The following is a 19917-nucleotide window of genomic DNA, read 5'->3' on the forward strand; positions in this document are numbered from 1 at the left end:
CTATGGAGACCTTAATACGGTGGACGGGATATCTGTCACATTTGTGATGGGGTAACCCCTCTGCCAAACTCTAAACCAGGCCCTAAGTTAGTCTATACTAGTGGTATGCAGACTAAGTTAGTCCTTTTAGTCGGGTGCAAAATATTCTAGCATTTTCAGAAAGATGTGATTGTCTACAAGGAATAAGGTTTAAGCTTGCAGAATCCGCAGAATGTAATTTTGAGCACAGAAGTAGACTATTACAGCAGAAAACTAACTAACATTTAAGTGCCCAAATTAAAAACGTGGGGCTTAAAAAATGTTTCAACTGTATACACTGTAGGAGTGCTTTCAAATGATGGTTGTCTTTTCAGTATCCAAATTCCTTACCAGCCCAGTTAGACCAATACTTCATTTTGTGATGTGGTTTTTGGACATGGCAAAAACTAAATAATTACATTTGTGTTGCAGGAGGACATTTTATGGCAGCTTTCTGGTCCAAGAATTACAAAGAGCAAAACTGACGACCCGTTTAAAGGTCATGTCTTCATTGGCCGTTTTATGAAGCCGTATTTTAAGGACAGCGCAACAGGATGTGTGAGTATACTAGATGAACATACCACAAGAAGCCTTTACCTTTCCATTGTCTTGTCAGGAATTGCTGACCCCCATTCCTCTTGTGGCATTTCTGCACTCTTGTCTGATTGTTTTTCATTTTCAACAAAGGACTCGTGAATTTACTATATTGTTCAGCAAGTTCTAGTGCCAATATTTGTGAGAATTAGAGTAAAAACAAAACATTAAAGCAACCTAATACATCCTACACTTGTTCTGGTGTCTGAAAAACATGGGAGGAATATAACCCCCAAATTTCAATACACTGCCAGCCATAATCATCTACTCCCTATTAAAGCAGTTTTTCAAAAGTACTGGACATATACTACCTCCTTTGGTGATCTGAGCATCTTTTCTGCGCCGACATCCTGCCCGGCAGTCACCATATGTATGTCTGCATATCCTTACTTAGAAATGCCATGTATTTCAATTCCCTCGCTTCAGTACACCTAACCCTTAAATGAAAAGAAACTTCATTACCACCTCATCACTTTGATATACCCTGATTTCAAACATGAAGTTAAGTGTAGCCCAAATTAATGAGCCAATAATTCATGAAGTTGCTGGAAGGGAAATCTGTTAATAATAAACAGCACAATCCACTGCCTCTTTGACATATTCTGTTATGGACAGACTTCATAATTTAAGTTCTGATATACATCTGTGATATAACGAATTTGCAAAAACATAAACGTTGAGAATATGTATATTCCTTTTTTTTAAATAAATCACATTAAAATGTCAATTATTTTAATTTTGTATCTCCTAATCTCATCTAAAACAATATACATAGAGTTTACTTCCATGCTCAACACATCCTGTTTCTAAAACCATGCAAATAAATAATTCTGTCCAGGTCTATAAATATATCAGTAGTCTTGTGGTCCTATACAGGATCTGCTGACAATGTGTGGTTCCAAATTTCATGGTACAAACATTCGGGTCAACGCATGTTTCAATGCTAAAATCATGATGAAAAGTACCTTCTTCAGGGCCAATTGTTTATAGACAGGGCAGATATGCATCTGTGAATACAACACAGTGATGGATGGACTGCTTGAATGAATCTCAGCCACTGGCAGTCTCTCAGGCCACATCCCAATCCATCGTTTTTTTGCCCATCATGCCACCCCAGTTTGGACCCAGCCATATGCAAATCAGTCTTGGCCCTGCTCCCCTTCTGAACAGTCCAGTCCGAACTGCCAGGCTAGGTCCTTCCTGGACCGGAAACAAGAATCCTAGGACCGGTTTCGGGGTATCACCCCTCATAAGCCAGGTTAGCTTGAATCCAGTGGCACAGTGAGCCCGGACCCAAGTCTGGGCATACCCAGCGCACAGAGAGGCATATTTACGAGCCTCTTGCACTGCCGTTGCATCACATTCTGTGACGTAATAGTGGTGCAAATCTTGAAATCATATCTATGAGGTCACGTAAAGTCACTTTGCGTGCCTTTGAATGGCCTCATAGATACGGAGTAAGGCAAGTCAGTGCAAATCACTGCTTTGTCTTACTCTGCGCAATTGGGTGGATGTTCACAAGACCTTGTAAACCTGGGGATGCGCCAAAACCTTATGTCTCCTCGTTCTTTCCTCTTTCTGTGTGTGCTGCATTCTACAGCACACATAGATAGAGGTAGAAGCCTCCCAGGATTGTTTTTGTGCAGGAAGGTGCCCCTCCCTGCGCAGCACAATCCTGTCTACAACACTGACACCCATGCACCATGGTGCAAGGGTGCCTGCGTTGGTGCTAGGCTGACAAAATGGTACCAGTGCAGTTGTAAAGGACAGAAATGAACCATATGCCTTAGATAATGCACATTCCTGCCCTTTCCTTTGACCCTTAGCAGCGCAACAAGGTGACTTGCTGCGTTTCCCTGCGCCAAAAGCCCATAACTATGGGCCCTAGGGTGTCAAATGCAAAAACAACAAGGTGATAGATGGAATGCTTGAATTTATCTCAGCCACTGACAATCGCTTGGGGATGCATCCCAATCCATCATTGTTTTTCCCACCATTCCTCTCCAGTTTGGCCCCAGCCATATGCAAATCAGTCTTGACCCTGCTCTCTATGAGTACGGTTCAGCCTGAACTGCCAGGCCTGGAAACAAGCATCCTGGAACCGGTTTCGGGATATCACCCCTCTTCAGCCAGGCTAGCTTGAATCCAGTGGCATAGTGAGCCCGGGACCCACGTATAGGCATACCTGGCGTACGTAGGGTGCAAATGCATAAACAAGAAGGTAATGGATGGAATGCTTGAATTAATCTCAGCCACTGGCAATTGCTTGGGGCTGCATCCCAATCCATTGTTTTTTCCCCACCATGCCACCCCAGTTTGCACCCAGCCGTATGCAAATCAGTCTTGACGCAGGCCTAGACCTCCCTGGACCAGAAAAAAGGCATCCTGGGACCAGTTTAGGGGTATCACCCCTCATCAGCCAGAGTAGCTTTAATTCAGTGGCACAGTGAGCATGGGACCACCCACAGCTGGGCATATCAAGCAAACTTAGAACGGCAAATGCAAAAACCACAAGATGATGGTTGAAACGCTTGAATTCACCTCAGCCTCTGGCGCTCTGAGCCGCATCCCAATCCAGTGTTTTTTTTTAGATCTGAATATTGATATAAAGCATTACGTTAACATTGGCACAACAATTTTCGGTGAATCATAGATACTCATGTACAGATTGTTGTTTATTTCCTCAATTTTACATGAGCTGGCTTAGATTTTCTCAGCTTTTTTTAATCTATATATAGGTTCTATCAGTGTAGTCAAAGGAAGGGTTCGCTCCAAACATTTGTTTACACTGAATTCTCCCTCACACAATCCTGAAATTAATAAAACGTCCAAACAAGAACTTTTTCAATATGGAAGGACTGAGTATAGGAATAATTTAACTAACAAATACAAACGTAAAACTAGACCTAGACCTCCCTGGACCAGAAAAAAGGCATCCTGGGACCAGTTTAGGGCTATCACCCCTCATCAGCCAGAGTAGCTTTAATTCAGTGGCACAGTGAGCATGGGACCACCCACAGCTGGGCATATCAAGCAAACTTAGAACGGCAAATGCAAAAACCACAAGATGATGGTTGAAACGCTTGAATTCACCTCAGCCGCTGGCGCTCTGAGCCGCATCCCAATCCAGTGTTTTTTGTGCCCACCATGTCACCCCTGTTTGGCCACCCCCAGATATGCATCTGGATACAAGAGACATCTAACTCAAAACAGAACATATATGTGATTTTACAGAATGTCGATAACCATTAACTTACTACATAGCAATAACTAATTAGCTTACTTAATTATATAGCAATCACCTGACACCTTGTGTATTTATCAGAATTACAACCAGTTTCTTTCTGATACCTATTTGTTCTCCCACATTGAAAACCACCTTCCCCTCCGTGCAGTGATTTATAACATCCAGAGATGTGATTGGAATTTACAGGAAATATAAAATGCCTTGCCTACTAGAGATACTCTAATGTAGTCTGTTCGGTTATAGTCTTTTTTTCTAAGTTGTATCTTATCATGAGCTGACATTCTGAGTAAGTATTGTTCAGTTATACCACCTTGTAATATTCAAAGAAGAGTTAATCAGTTAATGGCTACTCCTAGTTTGCCAGCCCTGAGTTGTAGATCTGAATATTGATATAAAGCATTACGTTAATATTTGGCACAACAATTTTCGGTGAATCATAGTTACTCATGTACAGATTGTTGTTTATTTCCTCAATTTTACATGAGCTGGCTTAGTGTAGGAAGTTGGCTCTGTATGTGCTATTTCAAAGTAAGGAATAGCATGCACAGAGTCCAAGGGTTCCCCTTAGAGGTAAGATAGTGGCAAAAAGAGATAATACTAATGCTCTATTTTGTGGTAGTGTGGTCGAGCAGTAGGCTTATCCAAGGAGTAGTGTTAAGCATTTGTTGTACATACACATAGACAATAAATGAGGTACACACACTCAGAGACAAATCCAGCCAATAGGTTTTTGTATAGAAAAATATCTTTTCTTAGTTTATTTTAAGAACCACAGGTTCAAATTCTACATGTAATATCTCATTCGAAAGGTATTGCAGGTAAGTACTTTAGGAACTTCAAATCATCGAAATTGCATGTATACTTTTCAAGTTATTCACAAATAGCTGTTTTAAAAGTGGACACAGTGCAATTTTCACAGTTCCTAGGGGAGGTAAGTATTTGTTAGGTTAACCAGGTAAGTAAGACACTTACAGGGCTCAGTTCTTGGTCCAAGGTAGCCCACCGTTGGGGGTTCAGAGCAACCCCAAAGTCACCACACCAGCAGCTCAGGGCCGGTCAGGTGCAGAGTTCAAAGTGGTGCCCAAAACACATAGGCTAGAATGGAGAGAAGGGGGTGCCCCGGTTCCGGTCTGCTTGCAGGTAAGTACCCGCGTCTTCGGAGGGCAGACCAGGGGGGTTTTGTAGGGCACCGGGGGGGACACAAGCCCACACAGAAATTTCACCCTCAGCGGCGCGGGGGCGGCCGGGTGCAGTGTAGAAACAAGCGTCGGGTTCGCAATGTTAGTCTATGAGAGATCTCGGGATCTCCTCAGCGCTGCAGGCAGGCAAGGGGGGGATTCCTCGGGGAAACCTCCACTTGGACAAGGGAGAGGGACTCCTGGGGGTCACTTCTCCAGTGAAAGTCCGGTCCTTCAGGTCCTGGGGGCTGCGGGTGCAGGGTCTCTCCCAGGCGTCGGGACTTTAGGTTCAAAGAGTCGCGGTCAGGGGAAGCCTCGGAATTCCCTCTGCAGGCGGCGCTGTGGGGGCTCAGGGGGGACAGGTTTTGGTACTCACAGTATCAGAGTAGTCCTGGGGTCCCGCCTGAGGTGTCGGATCTCCACCAGCCGAGTCGGGGTCGCCGGGTGCAGTGTTGCAAGTCTCACGCTTCTTGCGGGGAGCTTGCAGGGTTCTTTAAAGCTGCTGGAAACAGAGTTGCAGCTTTTCTTGGAGCAGGTCCGCTGTCCTCGGGAGTTTCTTGTCTTTTCGAAGCGGGGGCAGTCCTCGGAGGATGTCGAGGTCGCTGGTCCCTTTGGAAGGCGTCGCTGGAGCAGGATCTTTGGAAGGCAGGAGACAGGCCGGTGAGTTTCTGGAGCCAAGGCAGTTGTCGTCTTCTGGTCTTCCGCTGCAGGGGTTTTCAGCTAGGCAGTCCTTCTTCTTGTAGTTGCAGGAATCTAATTTTCTAGGGTTCAGGGTAGCCCTTAAATACTAAATTTAAGGGCGTGTTTAGGTCTGGGGGGTTAGTAGCCAATGGCTACTAGCCCTGAGGGTGGGTACACCCTCTTTGTGCCTCCTCCCAAGGGGAGGGGGTCACAATCCTAACCCTATTGGGGGAATCCTCCATCTGCAAGATGGAGGATTTCTAAAAGTTAGAGTCACCTCAGCTCAGGACACCTTAGGGGCTGTCCTGACTGGCCAGTGGTGACTCCTTGTTATTCTCATTATTTTCTCCGGCCTTGCCGCCAAAAGTGGGGCCTGGCCGGAGGGGGCGGGCAACTCCACTAGCTGGAGTGTCCTGCTGGGTTGGCACAAAGGAGGTGAGCCTTTGAGGCTCACCGCCAGGTGTGACAATTCCTGCCTGGGGGAGGTGTTAGCATCTCCACCCAGTGCAGGCTTTGTTACTGGCCTCAGAGTGACAAAGGCACTCTCCCCATGGGGCCAGCAACATGTCTCGGTTTGTGGCAGGCTGCTAAAACTAGTCAGCCTACACAGATAGTCGGTTAAGTTTCAGGGGGCACCTCTAAGGTGCCCTCTGGGGTGTATTTTACAATAAAATGTACACTGGCATCAGTGTGCATTTATTGTGCTGAGAAGTTTGATACCAAACTTCCCAGTTTTCAGTGTAGCCATTATGGTGCTGTGGAGTTCGTGTTTGACAGACTCCCAGACCATATACTCTTATGGCTACCCTGCACTTACAATGTCTAAGGTTTTGTTTAGACACTGTAGGGGTACCATGCTCATGCACTGGTACCCTCACCTATGGTATAGTGCACCCTGCCTTAGGGCTGTAAGGCCTGCTAGAGGGGTGTCTTACCTATACTGCATAGGCAGTGAGAGGCTGGCATGGCACCCTGAGGGGAGTGCCATGTCGACTTACTCGTTTTGTCCTCACTAGCACACACAAGCTGGCAAGCAGTGTGTCTGTGCTGAGTGAGAGGTCTCCAGGGTGGCATAAGACATGCTGCAGCCCTTAGAGACCTTCCTTGGCATCAGGGCCCTTGGTACTAGAAGTACCAGTTACAAGGGACTTATCTGGATGCCAGGGTCTGCCAATTGTGGATACAAAAGTACAGGTTAGGGAAAGAACACTGGTGCTGGGGCCTGGTTAGCAGGCCTCAGCACACTTTCAATTGTAAACATAGCATCAGCAAAGGCAAAAAGTCAGGGGGCAACCATGCCAAGGAGGCATTTCCTTACACAACCCCCCCCCAAACGAAAGAGGATGAGACTAACCTTTCCCAAGAGAGTCTTCATTTTCTAAGTGGAAGAACCTGGAAAGGCCATCTGCATTGGCATGGGCAGTCCCAGGTCTGTGTTCCACTATAAAGTCCATTCCCTGTAGGGAGATGGACCACCTCAACAGTTTAGGATTTTCACCTTTCATTTGCATCAGCCATTTGAGAGGTCTGTGGTCAGTTTGAACTAGGAAGTGAGTCCCAAAGAGGTATGGTCTCAGCTTCTTCAGGGACCAAACCACAGCAAAGGCCTCCCTCTCAATGGCACTCCAACGCTGCTCCCTGGGGAGTAACCTCCTGCTAATGAAAGCAACAGGCTGGTCAAGGCCATCATCATTTGTTTGGGACAAAACTGCCCCTATCCCATGTTCAGAGGCATCAGTCTGCACAATGAACTGCTTAGAATAATCTGGAGCTTTGAGAACTGGTGCTGAGCACATTGCTTGTTTCAGGGTGTCAAAGGCCTGTTGGCATTCCACAGTCCAGTTCACTTTCTTGGGCATTTTCTTGGAGGTGAGTTCAGTGAGGGCTGTCACAATGGATCCATATCCCTTCACAAACCTCCTGTAATACCCAGTCAAGCCAAGGAATGCCCTGACTTGAGTCTGGGTCTTTGGAGCTACCCAGTCCAGAATAGTCTGGATCTTGGGTTGGAGTGGCTGAACTTGGCCTCCACCTACAAGGTGTCCCAAGTAAACCACAGTTCCCTGCCCTATCTGGCATTTGGATGCCTTGATAGAGAGGCCTGCAGATTGCAGAGTCTTCAAAACCTTCTTCAGGTGGACCAGGTGATCCTGCCAGGTGGAGCTAAAGACAGCAATATCATCAAGATAAGCTGTGCTAAAGGACTCCAAGCCAGCAAGGACTTGATTCACCAACCTTTGGAAGGTGGCAGGGGCATTCTTTAAACCAAAGGGCATAACAGTAAACTGATAATGCCCATCAGGTGTGGAGAATGCTGTTTTCTCTTTTGCTCCAGGTGCCATTTTTATTTGCCAGTACCCTGCTGTCAAGTCAAAGGTACTTAGGAATTTGGCAGCACCTAATTTATCTATGAGCTCATCAGCTCTTGGAATTGGATGAGCATCTGTCTTGGTGACAGAATTGAGCCCTCTGTAGTCCACACAAAACCTCATCTCTTTCTTTCCATCTTTGGTGTGAGGTTTGGGGACTAAGACCACTGGGCTAGCCCAGGGGCTGTCAGAGCGCTCAATTACTCCCAATTCCAGCATCTTGTGGACTTCCACCTTGATGCTTTCCTTAACATGGTCAGATTGTCTAAAGATTTTGTTCTTGACAGGCATGCTGTCTCCTGTGTCCACATCATGGGTACACAGGTGTGTCTGACCAGGGGTTAAGGAGAAGAGTTCAGGAAACTGTTGTAGGACTCTCCTACAATCAGCTTGCTGTTGGCCAGAGAGGGTGTCTGAGTAGATCACTCCATCTACTGAGCCATCTTTTGGGTCTGATGACAGAAGATCAGGGAGAGGTTCACTCTCTGCCTCCTGATCCTCATCTGTTACCATCAACAGATTCACATCAGCCCTGTCGTGGAAGAGCTTAAGGCGGTTCACATGGATCACCCTCTTGGGGCTCCTGCTTGTGCCCAGGTCCACCAAGTAGGTGACCTGACTCTTCCTCTCTAGTACTGGGTAAGGGCCACTCCATTTGTCCTGGAGTGCCCTGGGAGCCACAGGCTCCAGAACCCAGACTTTCTGCCCTGGTTGGAACTCAACCAGTGCAGCCTTTTGGTCATACCAAAACTTCTGGAGCTGTTGGCTGGCCTCAAGGTTTTTGGTTGCCTTTTCCATGTACTCTGCCATTCTAGAGCGAAGGCCAAGTACATAGTCCACTATGTCTTGCTTAGGCTCATGGAGAGGTCTCTCCCAGCCTTCTTTAACAAGAGCAAGTGGTCCTCTTACAGGATGACCAAACAGAAGTTCAAAGGGTGAGAATCCTACTCCCTTCTGTGGCACCTCTCTGTAAGCGAAAAGCAGACATGGCAAGAGGACATCCCATCTCCTCTTGAGTTTTTCTGGGAGCCCCATGATCATGCCTTTTAATGTCTTGTTGAATCTCTCAACCAAGCCATTAGTTTGTGGATGGTATGGTGTAGTGAATTTATAAGTCACTCCACACTCATTCCACATGTGCTTTAGGTATGCTGACATGAAGTTGGTACCTCTGTCAGACACCACCTCCTTAGGGAAACCCACTCTGGTAAAGATACCAATGAGGGCCTTGGCTACTGCAGGGGCAGTAGTCGACCTAAGGGGAATAGCTTCAGGATACCTGGTAGCATGATCCACTACTACCAGGATATACATATTTCCTGAGGCTGTGGGAGGTTCTAGTGGACCAACTATGTCCACACCCACTCTTTCAAAGGGAACCCCCACCACTGGAAGTGGAATGAGGGGGGCCTTTGGATGCCCACCTGTCTTACCACTGGCTTGACAGGTGGGGCAGGAGAGGCAAAACTCCTTAACCATGTTGGACATATTGGGCCAGTAGAAGTGGTTGACTAACCTCTCCCACGTCTTGGTTTGTCCCAAATGTCCAGCAAGGGGAATGTCATGGGCCAATGTTAGGATGAACTTCCTGAACAGCTGAGGCACTACCACTCTCCTAGTGGCACCAGGTTTGGGGTCTCTGGCCTCAGTGTACAGGAGTCCATCTTCCCAATAGACCCTATGTGTTCCATTTTTCTTGCCTTTGGACTCTTCAGCAGCTTGCTGCCTAAGGCCTTCAAGAGAGGGACAGGTTTCTTGTCCCTTACACAGCTCCTCCCTTGAGGGTCCCCCTGGGCCTAAGAGCTCAACCTGATAAGGTTCAAGCTCCAAAGGCTCAGTTCCCTCAGAGGGCAGAACTTCTTCCTGAGAAGAGAGGTTCCCTTTCTTTTGCTGTGTTGCAGTTGGTTTCCCAACTGACTTTCCTTTCCTCTTGGTAGGCTGGGCCATTCTTCCAGACTCCAGCTCTACTTGTTCACCCTGTGCCTTGCATTGTGCTCTGGTTTTCACACACACCAGTTCAGGGATACCCAGCATTGCTGCATGGGTTTTTAGTTCTACCTCAGCCCATGCTGAGGACTCCAGGTCATTTCCAAGCAGACAGTCCACTGGGATATTTGAGGAGACCACCACCTGTTTCAGGCCATTGACCCCTCCCCATTCTAAAGTAACCATTGCCATGGAATGTACTTTTTTCTGATTGTCAGCGTTGGTGACTGTGTAAGTTTTTCCAGTCAGGTATTGGCCAGGGGAAACCAGTTTCTCTGTCACCATGGTGACACTGGCACCTGTATCCCTCAGGCCCTCTATTCTAGTCCCATTAATTAAGAGTTGCTGTCTGTATTTTTGCATGTTAGGCGGCCAGACAGCTAGTGTGGCTAAATCCACCCCACCCTCAGAAACTAGAGTAGCTTCAGTGTGGACCCTGATTTGCTCTGGGCACACTGTTGATCCCACTTGGAGACTAGCCATACCAGTGTTACCTGGATGGGAGTTTGGAGTGGAACCTTTCTTGGGACAGGCCTTGTCTCCAGTTTGGTGTCCATGCTGTTTACAGCTATGACACCAGGCCTTTTTGGGATCAAAGTTTTTACCCTTGTACCCATTGTTTTGTGAAGAGGCTCTGGGCCCACCCTCCTGTGCAGGTTTTTGGGGGCCTGTAGAAGACTCTTTACTATTTTTAGTTTTGGTTGTCTCATCACCCTTCCCCTGGGGAGTCTTTGTGACCCCTTTCTTTTGGTCACCCCCTGTTGAAGTCTTGGACACCCTTGTCTTGACCCAATGGTCCGCCTTCTTTCCCAATTCTTGGGGAGAAATTGGTCCTAGGTCTACCAGATGCTGATGCAGTTTATCATTGAAACAATTACTTAATAGGTGTTCTTTCACAAATAAATTGTACAGCCCATCATAATTACTTACACCACTGCCTTGAATCCAACCATCTAGTGTTTTCACTGAGTAGTCAACAAAGTCAACCCAGGTCTGGCTCGAGGATTTTTGAGCCCCCCTGAACCTAATCCTGTACTCCTCAGTGGAGAATCCAAAGCCCTCAATCAGGGTACCCTTCATGAGGTCATAAGATTCTGCATCTTTTCCAGAGAGTGTGAGGAGTCTATCCCTACACTTTCCAGTGAACATTTCCCAAAGGAGAGCACCCCAGTGAGATCTGTTCACTTTTCTGGTTACACAAGCCCTCTCAAAAGCTGTGAACCACTTGGTGATGTCATCACCATCTTCAAATTTTGTTACAATCCCTTTGGGGATTTTTAACATGTCAGGAGAATCTCTGACCCTATTTATATTGCTGCCACCATTGATGGGTCCTAGGCCCATCTCTTGTCTTTCCCTTTCTATGGCTAGGAGCTGTCTCTCTAAAGCCAATCTTTTGGCCATCCTGGCTAACAGGAGGTCATCTTCACTGAGAGCATCCTCAGTGATTTCAGAAATGTGGGACCCTCCTGTGAGGGACTCACTATTTCTGACTAACACAGTTGGAGACAGGACTTGAGGGGTCCTGTTCTCCCTATTTAGGACTGGAGGAGGGACATTGGCCTCCAAGTCACTAATTTCTTCCTCTGTGAGGTCATCATCAGAGGGGTTGGCTTTTTCAAACTCTGCCAACAGCTCCTGGAGCTGAATTTTGGTAGGTCTGGAGCCAATGGTTATTTTTTTGATATTACAGAGAGACCTTAGCTCCCTCATCTTAAGATGGAGGTAAGGTGTGGTGTCGAGTTCCACCACCTGCATCTCTGTATCAGACATTATTCTGCTAAGAGTTGGAATACTTTTTAAAGAATCTAAAACTGTTTCTAGAATCTAATTTCAAACTTTTAACAAACTTTTAAACTCTAAAAGACAATGCTACACAGGGACATAACACACAAGGCCCTAGCAGGACTTTTAAGAATTTAGAAAAATTTCAAATTGCAAAAATGAATTTCTAATGACAATTTTGGAATTTGTCGTGTGATCAGGTATTGGCTGAGTAGTCCAGCAAATGCAAAGTCTTGTACCCCACCGCTGATCCACCAATGTAGGAAGTTGGCTCTGTATGTGCTATTTCAAAGTAAGGAATAGCATGCACAGAGTCCAAGGGTTCCCCTTAGAGGTAAGATAGTGGCAAAAAGAGATAATACTAATGCTCTATTTTGTGGTAGTGTGGTCGAGCAGTAGGCTTATCCAAGGAGTAGTGTTAAGCATTTGTTGTACATACACATAGACTATAAATGAGGTACACACACTCAGAGACAAATCCAGCCAATAGGTTTTTGTATAGAAAAATATATTTTCTTAGTTTATTTTAAGAACCACAGGTTCAAATTCTACATGTAATATCTCATTCGAAAGGTATTGCAGGTAAGTACTTTAGGGACTTCAAATCATCGAAATTGCATGTATACTTTTCAAGTTATTGACAAATAGCTGTTTTAAAAGTGGACACTTAGTGCAATTTTCACAGTTCCTAGGGGAGGTAAGTATTTGTTAGGTTAACCAGGTAAGTAAGACACTTACAGGGCTCAGTTCTTGGTCCAAGGTAGCCCACCGTTGGGGGTTCAGAGCAACCCCAAAGTCACCACACCAGCAGCTCAGGGCCGGTCAGGTGCAGAGTTCAAAGTGGTGCCCAAAACACATAGGCTAGAATGGAGAGAAGGGGGTGCCCCGGTTCCGGTCTGCTTGCAGGTAAGTACCCGCGTCTTCGGAGGGCAGACCAGGGGGGTTTTGTAGGGCACCGGGGGGGACACAAGCCCACACAGAAATTTCACCCTCAGCGGCGCGGGGGCGGCCGGGTGCAGTGTAGAAACAAGCGTCGGGTTCGCAATGTTAGTCTATGAGAGATCTCGGGATCTCCTCAGCGCTGCAGGCAGGCAAGGGGGGGATTCCTCGGGGAAACCTCCACTTGGACAAGGGAGAGGGACTCCTGGGGGTCACTTCTCCAGTGAAAGTCCGGTCCTTCAGGTCCTGGGGGCTGCGGGTGCAGGGTCTCTCCCAGGCGTCGGGACTTTAGGTTCAAAGAGTCGCGGTCAGGGGAAGCCTCGGAATTCCCTCTGCAGGCGGCGCTGTGGGGGCTCAGGGGGGACAGGTTTTGGTACTCACAGTATCAGAGTAGTCCTGGGGTCCCGCCTGAGGTGTCGGATCTCCACCAGCCGAGTCGGGGTCGCCGGGTGCAGTGTTGCAAGTCTCACGCTTCTTGCGGGGAGCTTACAGGGTTCTTTAAAGCTGCTGGAAACAGAGTTGCAGCTTTTCTTGGAGCAGGTCCGCTGTCCTCGGGAGTTTCTTGTCTTTTCGAAGCGGGGGCAGTCCTCGGAGGATGTCGAGGTCGCTGGTCCCTTTGGAAGGCGTCGCTGGAGCAGGATCTTTGGAAGGCAGGAGACAGGCCGGTGAGTTTCTGGAGCCAAGGCAGTTGTCGTCTTCTGGTCTTCCGCTGCAGGGGTTTTCAGCTAGGCAGTCCTTCTTCTTGTAGTTGCAGGAATCTAATTTTCTAGGGTTCAGGGTAGCCCTTAAATACTAAATTTAAGGGCGTGTTTAGGTCTGGGGGGTTAGTAGCCAATGGCTACTAGCCCTGAGGGTGGGTACACCCTCTTTGTGCCTCCTCCCAAGGGGAGGGGGTCACAATCCTAACCCTATTGGGGGAATCCTCCATCTGCAAGATGGAGGATTTCTAAAAGTTAGAGTCACCTCAGCTCAGGACACCTTAGGGGCTGTCCTGACTGGCCAGTGACTCCTCCTTGTTATTCTCATTATTTTCTCCGGCCTTGCCGCCAAAAGTGGGGCCTGGCCGGAGGGGGCGGGCAACTCCACTAGCTGGAGTGTCCTGCTGGGTTGGCACAAAGGAGGTGAGCCTTTGAGGCTCACCGCCAGGTGTGACAATTCCTGCCTGGGGGAGGTGTTAGCATCTCCACCCAGTGCAGGCTTTGTTACTGGCCTCAGAGTGACAAAGGCACTCTCCCCATGGGGCCAGCAACATGTCTCGGTTTGTGGCAGGCTGCTAAAACTAGTCAGCCTACACAGATAGTCGGTTAAGTTTCAGGGGGCACCTCTAAGGTGCCCTCTGGGGTGTATTTTACAATAAAATGTACACTGGCATCAGTGTGCATTTATTGTGCTGAGAAGTTTGATACCAAACTTCCCAGTTTTCAGTGTAGCCATTATGGTGCTGTGGAGTTCGTGTTTGACAGACTCCCAGACCATATACTCTTATGGCTACCCTGCACTTACAATGTCTAAGGTTTTGTTTAGACACTGTAGGGGTACCATGCTCATGCACTGGTACCCTCACCTATGGTATAGTGCACCCTGCCTTAGGGCTGTAAGGCCTGCTAGAGGGGTGTCTTACCTATACTGCATAGGCAGTGAGAGGCTGGCATGGCACCCTGAGGGGAGTGCCATGTCGACTTACTCGTTTTGTCCTCACTAGCACACACAAGCTGGCAAGCAGTGTGTCTGTGCTGAGTGAGAGGTCTCCAGGGTGGCATAAGACATGCTGCAGCCCTTAGAGACCTTCCTTGGCATCAGGGCCCTTGGTACTAGAAGTACCAGTTACAAGGGACTTATCTGGATGCCAGGGTCTGCCAATTGTGGATACAAAAGTACAGGTTAGGGAAAGAACACTGGTGCTGGGGCCTGGTTAGCAGGCCTCAGCACACTTTCAATTGTAAACATAGCATCAGCAAAGGCAAAAAGTCAGGGGGCAACCATGCCAAGGAGGCATTTCCTTACACTTAGATTGTCTCAGCTTTTTTTAATCTATATATAGGTTCTATCAGTGTAGTCAAAGGAAAGGTTAGCTCCAAACATTTGTTTACACTGAATTCTCCCTCACACAATCCTGAAATTAATAAAACATCCAATCAAGAACTTTTTCAATATGGAAGGACTGAGTATAGGAATAATTTAACTAACAAATACAAACGTAAAACTTCTACACATACTTAATTTCTTTAAAAAAAGGAGCCACATATTTTAGAGCTCCCGCATTATGCATCAACATAAGCACTTAATTAGTAAACCTTTGGTAAAGGCTGAGCATGTATTTTAAAGCCACAACATAAAGTGGCTGTCCTGAGGTTTTGCTGTATCCAAATTCTTGACTCCCTTACTACAGAATTGTGCAGCTACCCCCTTACTGACTTCTATAATCATGCCACACATACTTACTTTTTGAACTTCATAAATCCCAAGTCCAAAAACAAAAGGATGGCTATATTGATTTCTGATTGATATTTATAGTGTGTCTACTCGCTCTTTTATTTTTTCTGTGCTCCTTGCATTCTGATAGATTTGTTATCTCAGCACTGTCAGCCCTCACAAACCATGCTGTCTTATACTTAGCTCAGTCTTTTACCCCTTAGAAACTGAATTTTCATGTATTTATTGGAGGGCATATATTCTTCAGGAAATTTTAATTCTTTACTTATTAGGATAGCATATTTACATCCCTATGTACCAACCAGAAAAGAAGTCCACATATAGACATAGTTCTGTAGGGGACACAAGAGAGTGCTTGAGCTGCTAAACAAATAAATTTTTCTTTAAATCCTGAGCATGCAACACCCCTTAGATTCTCCATGGCATTTTCCTCTGGAATCCTCTCGTTCATACTTAGGGTAATTGTGTTAAGATTAATTATCCAGTTCACTTATCTTGCTTCACACAATTTCTCTTGGTTCTTTTCTCTCCCATGGGTCCATATTTTTAAACAATAATCCATCCACAATGCCTTTCTTTGTGAATGCACTGAATCAAGTGTTGTACTAGGGGAGTTTTAAACCTTTTGGGTGTGTATTACTGACTTATGCTCACTTAAACTGGTTCTGAGCATTTTTCCCAAAATCTGATATTAACATATAGTTTCTCCTTAAACTTCAGAACTAATTGAAAGGAAGTCTTTGTGACTTTTCAAATGGTAAGTTGAGGAATTTAGAAGAGTATTTGGCATAGAGGTCAACGCAGATATTTCCCTGAGCATCTATCCAAATATCCAGAAATTGTACAATTTTACTATTTATATCTGGCACAACTCTTAAATTGTAATCGCACAAGTCAGTAGGAGGAATTCTTTAGTTAGTCTTCTTTTTCACCCCATATAACATCTATAATCTATAAATCCTGACCAGCTTTTGATGTTTTAAAGCATAACCATGATTTCAACATGTTGTCCCTAACCTCACATTGAATTACCCTCTACTTCAACCTTGTCTCGTAGATTCATGTTGATAAGCTACCCTTGAATTAAATGAACATTTGGGTAACCTTAATCCTGACAGTTTTCTTTAATTATATTTATGGTAATGAGGTAAATTATAAATAGAGAAGTCTAATCCTAACTTCAACAAATCTTTAAGTAAAAAAATAATTAAAGTTTTATTGTTCGGATTTAATTAATATTGTTTAGTTAAAAATGTAAGCTAAAACACCAAATAATTGATAGTGATTTTTTAAGTATCTTGTTCTAAAATCAACATTTTACAGTATTTAATTTAATCCTTTTTAATTTGTCTTTACTTTTGAGTGAATATTTAACTACCTATTTTCTTACCTTAAACGGTAATGGAGTGTACAGGCATTCAAACTCTTGGTATAGTTGAGTTATTGGGCTCGAAGTAATGGTAAGAAGAAGTGATGGATTAGAAATAATATAAAATTAAATTTCTTATGCCTCTTTTACTGATGAACAGGGTGCTTCATGTTGTGTGGGTGGTCCATAGGTTGGAAAGTGCTGGTGGAGAGCTAAGGTTTGATATTGACAGTGTTGGGGGGTTGGTTTGGGGGTGGGCAAATAGGCTGCACTGAGTATTGATGCCTATGAGCTGTGTTGGTCATACGGGGTGGGTGGTAAATTGGGTTCATGGTATGTGACATGGGCCGGGGGATAGCGGAATCATTCTGTTTTGAAGCAGAGCTATGTTAAATACTTACAGAGTCTCATCTCAACAGGGTCCTCCAGCAAACCAAGACACCAGAGAGAAGACTGCCCAATGTATCAAGTCCTTTCAAGAACTTAAAGTAGCAAAATGTAAGCCTCCGAATACTTCATCTTCACTCAACACATTTTTTCTGTATGAGTAATATACTGACCCATTTCTGTAGCTTCCCACCGTACTCCCACTCGCTGCAATTTTTAATGTATAATTTTGATTATTTTATGTTTTTTTCTTACACTTCCATGTTTTACAGGGAAAACCAGAGAAAAGATACTGCTGAAGGACTCTGTGCTGAGTGACAGTTTGCAGCGCTTGCTGCAGCCCAAACTGTTCAAGTAAGTGAGAGGCATCATTGATGCAGCAAACCATCATCTTCAGTTAGCTATATATAGTGCATGTGGTGCAGGCTACGGCTGTGATATCGCAGTTAATGGAATGTATGATTGAGGTGGCACTCCAGGCTTGGAAAGGAGATCATTACTTACCACTAAACTTCATTACCCTGATTAAGGTCCCCCTTGTCCCAGTCCTAACATGTTGAGGTGGTCCCGTCTCCAGACGGGTACTTAACAAGCTTGTCCTCCTTCACTCTTTTGTGTCCGTAAAGGCTCTTCTGTCCTGCTGAACATTGTTTTTGTAACACGCCCAGAAGGTGTATAATTGACAGGGATGTAGGAAGGGACCCTGACCGGGAGGAGGAGAACCTTAATCGGGGTAATGAACTGTACCGGTAAGCAGTGATCTCATTACTCCCTCATAGGATCTCCTCGTCCCATACTGAGGCACTGGCAAGCAGAAATGCCCACGATTTACACCATCGCTGAATTTTTATGTAACTTTTATTAAGCACAATAATTACTTCACAGCTGCTTTAATCATACCAGAAGGAAAGTTGTGCAAAGTAGAATTAATCACATCCAGCCAATAGTAATTAACAGATGTGTGAAGGGATGCCCAAGTGGCTGTCCTACAAATCTCTTGAATTGGAACACCACCTGACTCTGCCCAAGAGGTAGAAACAGACCTAGTAGAATAACCTTGAACCCCCAAAGTGGGAGCTCAACCAAATGATTTGTAAGCCTAGCAGATATTCTGGTACACTTAACAGCTCAGAGTAGCAGTACTAACCTTTTTACCTCGCTTAAAACTGCCAAAGGAGATAACAAATGAATTGGACAACATGAATTCCTTTGTACGGGGTAAGTAAATCAAAAAAGAACTCTTGACCTCCAACAAGGAAGGAAGCTGGACAAGACCCTCTTGGAAAACAGGGAGGATTATCTCCTGCTGTAAATGAATCTTTGAATTCACTTTAGAAATGAATTTGGGATCAGGCCTAAGCACTAATCTAGGAGGAAGAAACCTGCAAACCCCTTGGAACAGTACACTAAACCCATGTAGGAAGAACAGGCTTAGTGACAGGTTTGCATAACCAAAAACTTCTCAACAAATTAAGTGCTAGAAGCGTACCTTTATGCAGATCGCCCTTGGAGCCCCTAAAGGCTTTAATACCTTCCCACTGAGCTGCCAGTGTGGCTGATGATAGATTCTTAAGGAAACCATCCCTCAGGAACTCAAGAATTTGAAAAGAATCCACTATCACAGGGTCAAAACCTCTGAAATGACACAGTTTCACAAAGAAACTACAGTCCTTTTTATATGACTAAATGGTAGATCTGCTTCTACTTAACTGGATATCTTCTGCCATCTGGGAAGAACACCCTCTGTACTCCAAAACTAACCTCTCAAGTTTCAGGCTCTTAGACTTAGTTACAGAAAGTGAACCGAATCCAGTAGTGGAATCTAAACAGGATGGGAACATTTGGAAGTCCGAGATAACTGCCCTTCGACAAAGCCAACAGAAGCGGGAACCACGTGCGCTGAGGCCAGAAGGGTGCTATCAATATCACCGACACCCTCTCCTCACAAATCTTCTGAAAACACCCTTGGCAGGAGGGGAATTGGAGGTAAGTCATCCAGGAGACCTTTGGGCCAAGGAACTGACAAAGTATCCACTGCCGAAGACTGTTTACAATTTATCTCTGTCCAAAATACTGGCAGCATTGCATTGTGCGGGAAAGCAAAAAAGTCTATGCAGTGGTCTCCGAACATCTGACAAATCAGAAGAAACAGAGACTGACACAGATGATATCCCACAGTGGATGTAAGTTTGTGACTCCGACTGTCTACATAAAAGTGCAACATCCCCTGAATGTACACTCCTCTCACAAAAAAACTGATTTTTCTCTGCCCACACACACATTTGGTTCCACAAACGGTTCAGAAGAGGGCATCTGGTACCCCCCGCCGATTCAGATAACACCTTGCCACCTAATGGTCCACACCACCAAGTTCCTGCCTTTCAACTGTGGTTGAAAAACTTGAATTGCCACCCAACTCGCTGCCAGTTCCTCCAGTTGAATGAATGGACTCTGTCCTCTTGTGACCATCGTCCCTTGCACTCGAACTTTCCCAGGGTTGCTCCCCAACCCCTGGGCTGGCTTCTCCTTTCAGCTGGACTGGTGATGGGACCTGGAACGGAATTCTGTTCTCCAACTTGGATGCATCAGCAATTGCATCTCTTGGACAATTGCAGTTGACACAGGGACTAGGCTTTGAAATTGGCCAAAACTGGGCTCCAGTGATTTACGGGAAAATCACAAATGGCTTGAGTTGGAGACGAGCCCATGGGGCCATTGTTGCTGAGAATGGGCCCTGGACTCTCAACCAGAACCTTGCTGGGGCTTCTTTCCAGGACAGCAGAGATTGGAGAGTTGACTGCAGGGAGGTGGTTCTGCCCTGTGGGAGACAAAAGCCTCTTTCATGGGGTCGAAGATTCCCCTATAAACTTGCAGGACCCGATCTAGGTGAGATTTCAGGAGGTTCAACTTGAAACCCAAATGCTGGAGAAG

The 19917-nt window shown here is 45.7% G+C and overlaps 1 protein-coding gene across 2 annotated transcripts in view; it reads left to right on the plus strand.

The window, feature by feature from the left end:
* SNAPC4 (small nuclear RNA activating complex polypeptide 4) overlaps window positions 1–19917 on the plus strand; it is a 178444-nt gene that overhangs the window by 46931 nt on the left and 111596 nt on the right. For both annotated transcript variants that reach the window (XM_069241609.1, XM_069241608.1), the window contains exons 5-7: window positions 451–576; window positions 17019–17097; window positions 17259–17340. In XM_069241609.1, coding sequence (XP_069097710.1) covers window positions 451–576; window positions 17019–17097; window positions 17259–17340 — 287 coding nt within the window. The remainder of the gene's footprint in view (window positions 1–450; window positions 577–17018; window positions 17098–17258; window positions 17341–19917) is intronic.

The sequence above is a fragment of the Pleurodeles waltl genome, chromosome 6 (genome assembly GCF_031143425.1).
Source record: "Pleurodeles waltl isolate 20211129_DDA chromosome 6, aPleWal1.hap1.20221129, whole genome shotgun sequence".
NCBI classification, from domain to species: Eukaryota; Metazoa; Chordata; class Amphibia; order Caudata; family Salamandridae; genus Pleurodeles; species Pleurodeles waltl.